The sequence below is a fragment of the Coptis chinensis genome, chromosome 5, assembly GCF_015680905.1.
Source record: "Coptis chinensis isolate HL-2020 chromosome 5, ASM1568090v1, whole genome shotgun sequence".
Classification (NCBI taxonomy): Eukaryota; Viridiplantae; Streptophyta; class Magnoliopsida; order Ranunculales; family Ranunculaceae; genus Coptis; species Coptis chinensis.
Window position 1 is genome coordinate 86,277,423 of NC_141460.1, and position 14,259 is coordinate 86,291,681.

General features: G+C 36.9%; 1 protein-coding gene and 1 long non-coding RNA gene across 6 annotated transcripts; one reads left to right on the forward strand and one right to left on the reverse strand.

Annotated features, from left to right (window-relative positions):
- On the forward strand, positions 1-6,668 carry LOC147499643 (uncharacterized). Of its 2 annotated transcripts, none has more exons than XR_015195988.1 (6): positions 1-361; positions 4,656-5,041; positions 5,134-5,213; positions 5,676-5,776; positions 5,870-5,971; positions 6,091-6,668. It is a non-coding gene; the product is annotated as an uncharacterized LOC147499643 (long non-coding RNA). The 2 variants fall into 2 exon arrangements; XR_015195987.1 differs by having other exon boundaries at positions 4-361; positions 5,676-5,747; positions 6,091-6,667.
- Positions 6,669-7,748: 1,080 nt separating this feature from the next.
- Positions 7,749-13,792, reverse strand: LOC147499644 (uncharacterized). Of its 4 annotated transcripts, XM_086561441.1 has the most exons (10): positions 13,479-13,792; positions 13,196-13,365; positions 11,535-11,597; positions 10,831-10,905; positions 10,656-10,706; positions 9,838-9,915; positions 9,620-9,754; positions 9,256-9,363; positions 8,429-8,494; positions 7,749-8,089 (listed from the first exon to the last, which is right to left on the reverse strand). In XM_086561441.1, the coding sequence occupies exons 2-10, from the start codon at positions 13,316-13,318 to the stop codon at positions 7,886-7,888; spliced, it is 903 nt and encodes a 300-aa protein (XP_086417567.1). In that variant the 5' UTR covers positions 13,319-13,365; positions 13,479-13,792; the 3' UTR covers positions 7,749-7,885. The 4 variants fall into 4 exon arrangements, with proteins under 4 accessions (XP_086417567.1, XP_086417568.1, XP_086417566.1 ...); XM_086561442.1 differs by lacking the exon at positions 11,535-11,597 and having other exon boundaries at positions 13,479-13,787; XM_086561440.1 differs by lacking the exons at positions 11,535-11,597; positions 13,196-13,365; positions 13,479-13,792 and adding an exon at positions 11,048-11,282.
- Positions 13,793-14,259: the final 467 nt, after the last annotated feature.

Sequence of the window (14,259 nt, forward strand, 5' to 3'; positions counted from 1 at the left end):
TTTCCTCAGAGGCAAAGTCCGTCACTTTTCTCCCACTGAGATCAGCTATCCCAAAAAATGGCCCTAAAGTTATAAGTATTGGGCTTGTCGAGAACAAAATGTTAAAGCTCAAGCTCAAAACAAACTATCCGATGCCAGAAATTGCGAAGCTCTGGTTTGACTATCATTATCCTACTAACGGTGATTGGGAAACGTATTTTCAACCACGCTTTGATGCATACAAGAAGGTTGTTGGTACAATTCCTGAATCCCGAGGGAAAAAGCGTGGTAGTGGTGGAGTTTGATGGACTGGATAGGAGCAGTTTTACTTCCTTGTTTTGGTTTCTTAAAACTTATTTCGTTGGTGTAGAGAAGTTTCTATGTATCTTCTTGAATTAATCAATTCAAAATTGGAAATTTGTTGAAGCATTACTCAAAAGACATCAAATGTGGTGTTTTGCTCTAGGAGAGATGCATAAATTTCAAAGAAATCCTTATAGCAAACGTGCATAGCAAGGTCCACTATGGAATTAGAATTCATAGTGTTGGACGAGGCTGTAGACGAAGCTGAGTAACTTCGAAATTTCTTAGAGGATATTCCAAACTGGGCTCAACCTGTGCCAGCAGTGTGTATACACTGTGATAGCCAATCTGCTATTGGTAGAGCACAGAGTAGCATGTATAACGGGAAGTCTCGACATATACGTCGTAGACATAATACCGTTAGACAATTGCTCTCAAATGGAGTTATCTCAATCGACTATGTAAGGTCAAAAGATAACATTGCGGATCCGCTTACAAAAGGTTTAACAAGAGAGCAAGTAGAAAGATTATCAAGGGGAATGGGCTTAAAGCTTTTGAGATAATCAACCAAGAGTCATCATAATGGAAAAACCAACCTAGTTGACTGGAGATCCCAAGATCTAGGTTCAATGGGCCAACTGAATTATGTTTGTGACTCAGTTAGCACTGGGGAGTAATATTATACTCTAACCCATTCCTATATAAGACAGTGCATATCTGCCGCGAGAACCAGGATAAGTCAAGCTTTTAATGATTTACTATATCTTGGAAAGTTATGTTATCCAAGTGGAGTATTGCAGGATATTCTTTATAGAAATCACCTATGTTAGTGCGAAGTGGGGCCGCTTCTATGAGAATTTTAAAGACAAATGTCTCAAAAGCACTATCTGAAACCAAGAAGTGTTCAAGGCCAAAATGAACACAAACGTGAGAACCAACAAAGATTCGAGGCGATGCTAGCGTGAAGATGATTGTCTAGGTTTATACAAACGGCTGACAGTTCAAGGACATTAATTGAAGTCTACTGATCGTCCAATTAAATCCGATCGTCTTTCACTAAGGCAAGTTCAAGGCCTCCCATGCTACTTGACGATCGCGGTATCTTTTCATTTGTAAAAGAGAAATCCGATGTTTATGATAGAAGAAGCCAAATTTTCATTCATGTGGGGATTGTTAGAAAAATGATTTGCTCAAATCCATTTAAATATGAATGAGTAGTTTGTGTCTCCCAAGTTACCCCACTTAAGATGAAATGGGTTTTTCTTGAAACAATGCGTAATGTGAGAAAAACCTTTTCAAAATAATGCATTTGTTTGAAGCATTGCATTATGCGAAAAGGTGCGACCTTTCGAAATGTGCCTTTGGTTTGAAACGGTGCATCATGCCGAAAAGGTGCAACCTTTCAAAAGGCACCGGTTGAAACGATTGCTATATGCCGAAATGGTGTGTCCTTTCGAAACATGTGAGTTTTCAAAGAGTTGCTTACTTTTTCCCAAGAGTCACTGTGTTGTTTCGAAAAGGCACCACTCACCTATAAATAGTGGATGAATTTGGAGAGAAAAATATACCAGATCACATTGAGTTAACAATAACTTGGGATCATTCATCAAACTACGGCTCCTTATTCACCTCAATCAAACGGTATTGCGGAACGCAAAAACCGAACTCTAAAAGAGATGATGAACGCTATATTGTTATGTTGTTAAGACAAATTTCCTTTTTCTTCTTCTTCTTTACCGAACAGAATTTGTTTTTGTTTTCTTTTCTTTTTTGGTTTAAGGAAATAACGAAGGTGTGTTTCTATTTTAGAATAGAAATGACAACACCACCAGGTTCTCCTATTCATGCTGTTCCTATTTCATTTGTTAGACCTACTAGTTCGTTGAATGGTATGAACATTTTGGTCCCCGATGACGACCTTATGTTCGTAGAAGTGGAACTCAATAACTACGGGTGTATACTAGCAATGGTAGATACTGGTTCAACTCATACATTAAATCCGACTGAGTATGTATACGAGGCTATTGGATTGAAACTAGCAGAATGTACAGGCTTTATGAGAGGCTTGAACCAAGAAGCCGAACCGGTGAAAGGACTCGCTTTGAAAGTTGACATTAAGATGCACTGTTGGCGAGGAAAGGTAGACCGATGGTAGCTTCGCTTAGACCATTTTCAAGTCATTCTTGGAATGGACTTCTTGAAAGCAAACAAGGTGGTGGTAATGCCACACTTGGGGGGAATTATGATCCAAGATTCCGAGAATCCTTGCTTCATTCCAGATGTTAGGAATGGAGGGTGCTAAAAGGGTTCTAAAAATATTGTATTATTTGTAAGATGTATGTGTTTTACTATTGCGCCAAAGAGTGCCAATAAAGAAGATTGCGTAAGATATTGTTTTATAAGCATACTTGTAAGCAAAATTGAGGTCTTAGAAGTGTTTTCGACACTATATAAATTATATGTGACATTCTTTAAAGAAGCCTCACTTGAAAAACATATATCTAAATGGTTTTCCAATTTATTGACTTTGTCATGAGAAATTGGAAAAATGTGGGGGATTATGTATCTTCTTGAATTAATCAATTCAAAATTGGAAATTTGTTGAAGCATTACTCAAAAGACATCAAATGTGGTGTTTTACTCTAAGAGAGATGCATAAATTTCTTGGAAATCCTCAAAGCAAACGTGCATAGCAAGGTCCACTATAGATGGAATCAGAATTCATAGCGTTGGACGAGGCTGTAGACGAAGCTGAGTGACTTCGAAATTTCTTAGAGGATATTCCAAACTGGGCTAAACCTGTGCCCGAAGATTGTATATACACCTTGTGATGACCAATTGCTATTATTGGTAGAGCCGCAGTAGCATGTATAACGGAAGTCTCGACATATCGTCGTAGACATAATACCGTTAGACAATTGCTCTCAAATGGAGTTATCTCAATCGACTATGTAAGGTCAAAAGATAACATTCATGGATCTGCTTACAAAAGGTTTAACAAGAGAGCAAGTAGAAAGATTATCAAGGGAATAGGCTTAAAGCTTTTGAGATAATCAACCAAGAGTCATCATAATGGAAAAACCAACCTAGTTATTTGGAGATCCCAAGATCTAGGTTCAATGGGCCAACTGAATTATGTTTGTGACTCGTTTTAGCGGGGAGTAATATTATACTCTAACCCATTCTATATATAAAGCGGTGCATATCTGCCTGGCGAGAACCGGGATAAGTCAAGCTTTTAATGATTTACTATATCTTGGAAAGTTATGTTATCCAAGTGGAGTATTGCGGGATATTCTTTATAGAAATCACCTATGTTAGTCGAAGTGGGTGGGGCTTCTATGAGAATTTTAAAGACAAATGTCTCAAAAGCACTATCTGAAACCAAGAAGTGTTCAAGGCCAAAATGAACACAAGCGTGAGAACCAACAAAGATTCGGAGGCGGTGCTGGCGTGAAGATGATTGTCTAGGTTTATACAAGCGGTGACGATTCAAGGACATTAATTGAAGTCTCGCGATCGTCCAATTAAATCCGATCGTCTTTCACTAAGGCAAGTTCAAGGCCTCCCATGCTACTTGACGATCGCGGTATCTTTTCATTTGTAAAGAACGCAATCCGATGTTTATGATAGAAGAAGCCAAATTTTTCATTCATGTGGGAGATTGTTAGAAAAATGATTTGCTCAAATCCATTTAAATATGAATGAGTAGTTTGTCTCCCAAGTTACCCCTTTAAGATGAAATGGGTTTTTCTCAAAGCGATGCGTAATGTGAGAAAAACCTTTTCAAAATGATGCATTTGTTTGAAGCGATTGCATTATGCCGAAAAGGTGCGACCTTCGAAAATGTGCCTTGGTTTGAAAAGCGGTCATCATGTCGAAAAAAAGGTGCTTTTCGAAATAGGCAGCGGGTTGAAACTTGATCTTATATGCCGAAATGGTGTGTCCTTTCGAAACATGTGACTTTTCAAAGAGTTGCTTACTTTTTTTCCCAAGAGTTTGTGTTGTTTGAAAATGCACCACTCACCTATAAATAGTGGATGAATTTGAGAGAAAAATAGACCGGATCATCACGAGTTCGATCTTTCTCTTCTCCCTCCGTTCTTAGTCAAATACTATGTTGTGTTCGCTGAGTCTATAGAATTGAAGTGCTAGCTTTCTATAGAAGGAAATCCGTTCTATCTTGGGAGATAGTTTACCATCAACCTTCAAGCACCGTGAAGGGGAAAATCTGTCTTAAGGACATAGTGTATCTACACTAGGCTCGGATTTAATTAAGAAGTACAAGACACTTACAAGACAAAAGGTTTGTATAGTTTGGTAATTAGTAAAGAGTAAGTACAATTAAGTTGTATATTCCTAACAGTTTCTAGTTTATGTTGTCTTTATTTCAACTAGGTGTTTGGACAGATAGTCCTCTTTAGTGGTCTTTCATTAGTGTCAATAAGTACAATATTATAATTTTTTAATTTGAGTTATTTTGTTTGTTTATAGTCTTTCTTTAGTGTTGATGTATTAGAACCCTGTTTTCCTTGTTACTATAATTTCTACAGGTTGTTGCCTGCTATCATTCCTCCTGTTTCTACAGGTCCATTGTAATAGAGCCACCATTACTCGCTAGCACTGCAGCATAGGAGTCTACCTCCAATCAAATCCTAATCCAATTGCATTCCACAGCTTTCTCAACGCATGTATAAGGCTAAGACCTGACTGGCCGGAGGCGTACTATAGGAAAGGAGTTGCATGGGCTACACTAAAAGTGAGTGAATTTTCTTAATCTTTCCATCATCCTTGAAAATATGTGCTCATATCTCAACTGGGGATTTGCTAATCTATACTGCGGAAGTGCAGAAATTCAACTTGGCACCAAATGCATTCTCTGAGGGTTTGAGGCGGGATCCTGAAGACAAAGAACTCCAAATTGCTTTGAGGTTTAAGTTATATCTGTACTAACACTTACACCCTCATTCTTGATATTGCTAGCAGGGATTTGACCTAGGAGTGCCCTGTACTTCACTGGACCTTTAGAAAACGTGAGATGTACCATTTGTGTTAAAAAAAAATCTATGCAATACTTATATTTATTAAATTAATAATAATATCCTTAAAATTTATTGATTAAGCTAAAGGACTTCAGCAACTAAGCAGCTATGCTAGTAGTTGTTGGACAGTTCCACTGCAGGTTTCCAGGTTAAATAAACTCTAATGTTATAATGTCCTTGAGATATATTTTGTTTGTTAATATGTTATTTTGACAAACCTACAGTATGCGATTAGCAGACAACACAGTCAACTAACACCTACAACTAACACAGTACAAATTTCTTCTTTCCAAATTTTGAGGGTAAGTACCTTAGTGTGGATTTAATTTTTAAAGGAATAATGGTCTTCAGGCAGCTGCTGTAACCCTTTCAGAATTAGGAGAATATGGCCAAGCTGCTTCTCTACTTGAGAAATTGTCCAAGGTTTGCTCCGCTCTTGTTCTCAATTATCAGTGAGTAGAACCCAAGTAGAATTTGCTATATATATCCAGTTGTTTGGACAGTTCTGGAGGTTACTTTCCAAAAAATTTACTTTTGTATTTTAGGAAAAGCCAAGCGATCCTGATGTTTATCGTTTACTTGGCGAAGTTAAATATGAGCTCAAGGATTATGAAGGGAGTGCTGCTGCCTATAGGAGTTCTGCATCTGTCAGTGGTTTATGAAATTTGAGATTAAGTTTACAAATCTTGCTTTCGCTTAAATCAAAAGTATTGGCTTACTTCTGAATTCTGACCAGATCCCACAAATGTATTCTCACTTGTGCTAGGTGTGTGAATCTATTAACTTTGAAGTACTGCGTGGTCTCACAAATGTGCTTCTTGCAGCTAACAAACCAGATAAGGTTTGTTACTAGATTGCTACGATTTTTTGTTTTGTTTTTTTTTCCCTAGTTTTTGCAGTGGCATATCCACTTCTTTGCTTCCGCCTCCTCATGTATGAAATAAGCTAGTGTCTTAAAACAAATATGAAATAAGCTAGAACATCTCTTGGAAGCTGACTCCATTGATCTTGGTTCTCACCTTCTTCATTGACTAATACTAAAATGTAGATGGTTCTTGTTTTCTAAACCAATCAGTACGTTAGGAAGAACGTTAACATAGCTCGATCTAGGTCTTACACACAGAACATTTTCTTTCAATCTACTTTATTGTATGTGACCCTTTTGCATACATCACTTGGAATCCTTACTAACTAATTATATAAGTCTACGATCACAGTATGGATTCTGTTCCTTCTTTCCAATCTGTACATATTATGCCCATCCAGGCAGTACTTATGTCAGAAAACACAGATTACGGACCTCGTCATTCATGTTGAATTTTTTAACCTTCTGGTTAACCTTAATTCAGGGAACCAGAAATCATAGTTCGGGATTTCGGAATTCTCGGAATTCCGGTAAATCCAAAAACCGAAATCCAATAAATTTCGACCCTATAGAATTCGGAATTTCAATAATTTCGACACTGTATTTAAAATTTCAATTTTTAAAAACCGAAATTCTGAACGGAATTCCGGAGTTTCGTTCGGAATCACGAACTATGCCAGAAATACGATTTCCTGGATGTGCGGCAGAAGTTCAGAGAAGGGGCTTCTGTAAAAGAAGATTTAAAAGTTGGTGAAAGTATACCAGATTCAGTGGTTTCAGATCTATGCGCTGCCCCGAAAGGATTTCAGAAGTCAAGTTAATAAAAATATAAACTGCAATGGGAGGGATTTGAGTGCTATTGATTTTGGCCAAGGGATACAGTGGGAGGGTTGTGTGTGAAAAGAGTTTACAGAAGCTTTGAATGCGCTTGAAATATAAGTTTATGTCAAAAATGTTTTAAGTTTCATTTGTATTATACCAAGCTCTCCCACTGTGGATCAGTAATGTCTCTTGTTATATGTTGCCAGTGCACATACAACACTTTTGTCAAAGAATGTTGAGATTCTTTTGTATTTTTTTTTTATAATATGTTGTGTTAATCATCTCATTTGAGTGCTCCTCGCAGTGTGTCCTGTTATTCTGTTAATCAGCTCATATGAGCTGATTCCCTATACCGGATAATGGATTACCCAAAACATAACCTTATTTGTACTGTCCTATGTAAACTATATTTAACTTAATATTAGAAACTTTATCGATCTTGTCCAACACAACACCACGCCTCCTATTCCTAAGAATGTAAGAATGGTACAAGCTGCTGGTTCCTCCATGCGCTGCTCCCTATTCTTTTAATTCCCGGGTGAATCTGATGTCATTGCAGATTTCACAATGTCATATTCTTTTCGATGACTCTGCCTTTCCTAAAGACTAGTTGAACTGATTAAGTTGGTCTGTTTGCAGAGAAGCTAAAGGATATTGGAAACGGACTATTAATCTGCAAAATAAAATAATTGCAAGATTTCTGTTGCGAGTCCTGTTGCTAACATTTCAAGCCCATCTTAAGTATCCACTGAATGATATATTTACCATAGAAAGAATGACAATTTTCCTCACTTTGTTCTACCTAACGCTTGATTAGTAACCTATTTTCACATTACAATTATTTCTGATTGGTAAACTAACTCCATCTCCCTTCTCAAGAACAATAAATTCCAAAATGCACATTGATGTGGATCCTTGAATGAATGTCAGATCTGAGGCACGACGATCCAATGTTTATGATTCTCACATATGAACTGTTGACTGGAAATGTGTACTCATGCACATCAGCAGCCCACATAGTCACACACCACACACACACACACACACACCACCTGCAACAAACACCAGCACACACCACCTGCACCACGCAACACACTATCACCTAATACACAAAATACCACCTACAACTATACAATGACTTGTCGGATTTTTTGTATGTCCAGAGTCTTTACTTTTTATTATTACACCGCTACAGGTAAGGAACTAAGTGAAGGGTCAGGACTCTGTAAGAGATCTCAAAGTAATGTCTATTTCTAGCATGGTTACATCAATATTTTTGGACATTTTTGCAGTATAAATATACAAACTGGTATGAAGTGCGATAGTAAATTTCAAAGAACCGACTATTTAAGCAGACGCTTAAGTACAATTTATATCATTTAAAAGACCTGTAAAACTAGTTGTTTAAGATGCTTACCCTCATAAAAGACCTGTCTCTGTTTGGAAATGAATCAATGAAACTCTCCTTCAAGAGTAAAGACACCTGATAGTGGAAAGAAATGCAGGCGTAAGTGTGTATAGTGTCGGTTAATTCTGTCAATGGAGAAGCAAATAATCATTTTTTTTTTTCTTTTGTACAATAACAAAGAGAGGAAAAACACAAAGCCAAAAGTGACAAAAAAATCTCTGCTCCTAAAACTAATCTACCACATGCGACACACCCAGTACAAAGCGGAACAGCTCCCCTAAAGACAAAAATATCTGAGAGAAAGACCACAGCTCCTTAATCACCTAGGCTCCTAATGACTAGCTGCACACAACCACCAAGACCAAGCAGCAAAAGGAACCACAACTTCAGAGGCACTTTCTCACTTGAGAGAGAGACCCATGTACCAACGCCCGCTAGCATGACACAAGCCATACTGGACATCTACCAAAGTACTATTACAAAAAATGTGCTAAGACAGAGGCCACCTCAGAATGTTCTTGCTGACACAGGGCCAACCACACAAAGAACAAAACTTAATAACGGTCATGTTTCTCTTCCAAAGATCATTAATGCTTCAAAGGAGAACGTCCTGTTCGATGAGACTATGGAATATCAAGTTTTTCACCACTCACTCATTAACTTTATGAATAGACTATGGGCAATCACACCACATGACCTGAATAATTCTCCAATATAAAGAATTGAACAGATGGTGGCCCAAGAAAAAATACAAAGAAATTTTTAAAGTCGAGGAAGGAATCATATTGCCCTTCAACTGAGACACATTTTCTGCTACTGGTATTGGGGGTACCAACCTTGTCATCATTAGATTGCACATTAGTAATTGTATGAGACCGGAGATTTGAGCAAAGAGAATCCAGGTAAGACCTTAGAACAGCTAAGAAGCCCTTCGCAGCCTCAATCTGCACATAGAAAAATTGGTATATAAGCGACCAAACAAATTTTCAAATTAAGCTAAATGTGAGAACAAATTCGGGACCAGTTCAGATTGTTCCATCCTGATTTCTCGTGTGTTGCACCTGTGTTTCTATCCCCAGGCCTCCTCTTCATAAAATTAACAAATTGTGGGACGAATAACGAGCAGCAAGCAATTGAGAGAGTTATTAGCATTTCACAGTCAATAACGTCTATGCACTTTGTATTGTGTTAAGAGCCAACCTGAACATCTGTACACTCGAAGACAGGTCGTCTTCTTCCTAAATAGCTTTCTCCAACAAGCTTTGCATGGTATGGACTCAACGACTTGAACAACTCTTTGTTCTGGGGCAATTGAGGTAAAGTGGGAGACCGCACCTGATTTTTACAAGTATAATTTTATTTTGTTAATTAAAATTTTATTTATTATGAAAGTTCTACTATGTGACGAAACTAAATACCTGGTTCTTGTTAGCGTCGACCAGAATGACATTTCCTATCTTCGATTGTACTTCACCAGTTTTGTTCTTTACACCAACCTACAAGGAGCTCTAAACATTTCTCATTCATATACAATAATGCTAGAAACCGAAGGCAATACAAAACAAATTTATTATAAGATTCTGAATTCAGTGATTCTATTAGGTAGTCTACACATAGGAATTCTCACTTGAAAAAAAGATCTTTATTAATTTGCTTCGAAAAAACGGTATCTACTACGTTGTCTGTATAGATCTTAGAATACCTACCATGATGCTTGCACCAATGCACCTGCTAGAATGGTTAGTGCTGATGAGTACTAAATTAACCAGTCAGACCTATTTGCACAGCAAGGAATCCACTTGCCCTTTACAATTTTGACTTCCAGCTAGTCATCTCTTAGATGTTAAAGAGGGAGTTGAAACAATTGATGATTGATGAAAGCAATACTCAAAATGTCTATATATTCTCCTCTTTCAATATCATATTCTCCTAAAGATTGTCTCTACTGAAAGTGTTAGGTGCACATCTAAGTTTAAAACTAGATGAATTTTATATAATATCTTCAAAATTCTTTAGACGCACTTCAGAAAATTCTATAATTGTCAGTGCCAGAAAAAGACCCATCAGCATAGCTTAAAACTGTCAAGATTGGCAGTAAAGTTGCCTTGAGAGTATTGAAACACAAAAAGTGAACTCCACAAATCCACAAGGTAAAATAAGAAACAATGCAGGATTCTGTGGGTAACATATTACATACAAGATGTTTAAGAAAAAGGAGGAAGTTAGAAAATCTTACTATATATGGGACCGGTGCATCCAAAAAATCATGCATGTCATTTGGCAAAACCTGAAAGTTCATACAAGATGCTATAGACTATCAGGATATACTGACACCTGAATCTCCACATTACAATTACAACGAATTGTTCAAGAAATTTTTTACACGAATCATAAAGAAGAAGGTACCATACTGGCATTAGAAGGCTCTGCCACTGGCAGGGCCGGATTAAAGAAATAACGGAGAGAACTGAAGGAGACAAGATTCCCTGAAAAAAAACAATATATCCATAAGTTTTATCTAAAAGCACCTAATATGCAAGGGCAGTAGATACACTCAAAACTATATCAGCACAACCAACAATAAAATCACAAGGTTTTGGATGAATCACGCCTCAGATCAAATCTCACTCTTTTCAATGAAGTGATGGGTTTGAATTTAGAATTCAATTCATGTATAAAATTTTGACAGTGACGGCAGAACAAAACAGAGCGAGGAAAAAAGCAGGCACACATGCTAGGAGGATGTGCATGTGGTGGAGATAAAATTATTGGTTTGCTGCACTGAATTTCTAAAAATGTAGTGGCTGATAGGTACTGACACACTTCACGTACATAGATAAAGCTCATAGCACTACTGACTGCTTTTTTTAAGGCGGCGTCTATTGGTTAGATACATAGATGTTACTGGTGAAGGCTGGACTCAATGAGCCCCAAGTCAATCAGCCATAAAACTCAAGTCATTACAATCTTCCACCTCTGGCCAAGAAACAATTCCTACACGCTCAAGTAACAGAGTAACTCCTTATTCCACATTTGTTTACAGTGGACAGGCTTTCTACAAAACCATAAGTACATGGAGGATTCACATGAAGTCAATGTCATAACTCAACCATACCAAGTTAGAGCAGACAACAACAATTTGCTTCTCCAAAAGTGCCCCTGCTAACATTGTCAATACCTGAAACATGGAAACACAATCATAGGATGTAAACGGGCACGCTTACAGCATCAGATTTAAAAAGGTTTCTTGTTACCAATTTTCTTTTGGTCTTAACATAATTTATCATTTTCTATGGAACTGAAGAATTCAAAAGCAAAAATCACCCATTTGAAAACTTATTAGATTTGACATGAAACGCGGAAAAAGACGTGTGCAATGAACAAATGTTTCAGATAATCCAGCAAAATTAGACATTGGTCCTTAACTTCTACAGTTACTTAATTTCAAATTAACCTACTCCACGACTTTTTTTTTCCCTTCTTCCTAAGCATACAATATGAATTTAAACAAAAAGTTCAGTGAAAGTTTTAAAGCAAGAATAGGTACAAAGCGATTTCAACTTCAATCCAATTACTCTACATATAGTATCAAAAATTACATGTATACTGTATACACTTAAATTGGGAGATGCATAATCACTTGAAGATAAACCTGAAGAATTATACCATTATAATTAAGAAGCTATAACAAAGCTGATTAAAATATGTATATGGATCACCTGATCCGAGGAGTGAACACCACAAGAATTACCCTCAATAATGACATCATACAGACATACTTTCTGGTTTTCATAAGAAGGCTGACAATTATAACTATTTCCCTAGGATCAGATGATAGGGCATGGTTTTGTCAATCGAGATAGAGCAGATAATTACATGTTCAAGGCGCAACAAGCCACATAAGCATGCAACTGTCCATAAATCAGATAATATCATAGAGAAGTGAAATCAGAAATACATACATAAATGTACATACAATGCCCCCTCCCACACCCCACAAGATGAATCGAAGGCTGAATTATTTTTAAGTATGATACTCCATGGAAATCATCACCCCAAAAATCAGTTCCTTTGCACATTTTTTGACATTGCCAGAAAGATGGATGCAATATCTGCTTTACTGGACCGTTAAAAAATTCGTAAGTTGAGAACAATTTCAAAAAGAGGTTAGCTATTTGTAAATGAGCTGATATTATATAGACATGATCTCCATGGTGGTGAAATCAAGAAATTATCCCTTAAATCACCTTGTTAGGGGGCATTGTATGAAGTGCTGCATAAAAAGTTTGTAAACAGAACCTACTCCATAAACATATAATACAATAAATGAAAACCAACAGCATTTACATACACGCTTTGGACATATGACTCTTGTGGAGTAGGTTCCACTAATTTTTACTTCTCTTGTATAGGATCATTACTGAAAAACATTTATCATCTATTGTGCTTTCCCTGATCTCCAATTAATATGTTTTTCACTGAAAATATGCCAATAGTAGATATGTGATGAGCTTATCAAAATCTTTTTAATAACATCATATCTCTGCGCGTTGTTGGTATTATGAAATAAAAATATTACTTTTAGCTCCAAAATATTTTGAGCATAATATTACTTTTCATACCCAATGCTCTACCACAGATTCACAAGTCACAACCAACACATGCACCTCTGTTCATTGGGAAAATATCAGAACTTAGGGGTGAATCCATTTGTCTTACAACTGACTAAATTGTTATTTTTGGCATTGGTACACTCATTTAAATATAGGAATTTACCTCTACAAACTCCAGACTGCTGCAGGATTTCAAATCAATGGTTAATCCCGCAACATGTAGCACTGTTTCACTAGGTGCTCCAGAGGACAGAATGCAAGTGTTGTTCCTCTGGTAGGACAACATAAACGATAATACTCACATATAATTTGCAAGGATCCATGATTGTTTGCCTGAAAACACAAAATTGCATTAGAATTAAATGGCGAAATATGGCTTCCAGAGCACCCAGGTGTTCCACCTGAAAGCATGTCAATTAATGACAAAGTACAATAGAGCATCAAACCTTAGCCCATTCAAGAATGTTGTGATCATTGTCAAATGCACATCTCGTCTCTTCATATACAGGAATGAACAGTCCTACAAACAGCTAAGTGAACAGGAGATATAAATTACTTTCAGAATGAATCAGACTTCTATAAGTTCTATATTAAATGAACTCTTGATCTGACGAAGAGTCTATTGGTTTTCACACTCAATTTTTAACTATTCTAGGACAGTCGGAAAATATCAGTAGAAGTGCTTCTCATCCAATGCCTTTATAAAATTTCACAGAGATGGTTAACTCAGTACTGTTAAGTACCTAAGCAATTATGTGAAATAAAAAATAACAAAAGAAATTGTGTGAGAGTTACTGTTCGAGTGCTATGCCCAGGAATTCTGCCAGACCATAGCCTTCTCTCTCATCTCATTCTCGAAGGTTATCTCGAACATCTTGGCAAAATTCTGACCGAGGCAATGGGATGTTGCACCTTGTATGCCATGACCAGTATTTGGAATAAATGCCTGCCAAAATATAATCAGAACAGAGATGCAGAAAGCTCATAGTTTATAGTAATCACTGAAACAAGTAGATGAGTTGCACAAAACTATCATGAGTCACCTCAACAGTTGTTGTATAAAGCCCACCAGGAAACTTTTCAAGCTCGCTTGGCTTCCCTTTTACAACTGGGATTGCTAGATACTCCTCATATATCCTTCTATAGAGCTCCAATATTTCACGAACCTGATAAATATTATCACAAAGGAAAATAGAATGACCACGTATCCAAAAATATAGAATATCT

Coding starts and splice junctions, on each gene's coding strand:
- LOC147499644 (XM_086561440.1), bottom strand. CDS start 11,266: ATGAGCTTTATCTATGTACGTGAAGTGTGTCAGTACCTATCAGCCACT. Junction 10,707..10,830: donor GGCAGAGCCTTCTAATGCCA/GTATGGTACCTT, acceptor ATGAACTTTCAG/GTTTTGCCAAATGACATGCA. Junction 9,755..9,837: donor TCGACGCTAACAAGAACCAG/GTATTTAGTTTC, acceptor TGTAAAAATCAG/GTGCGGTCTCCCACTTTACC.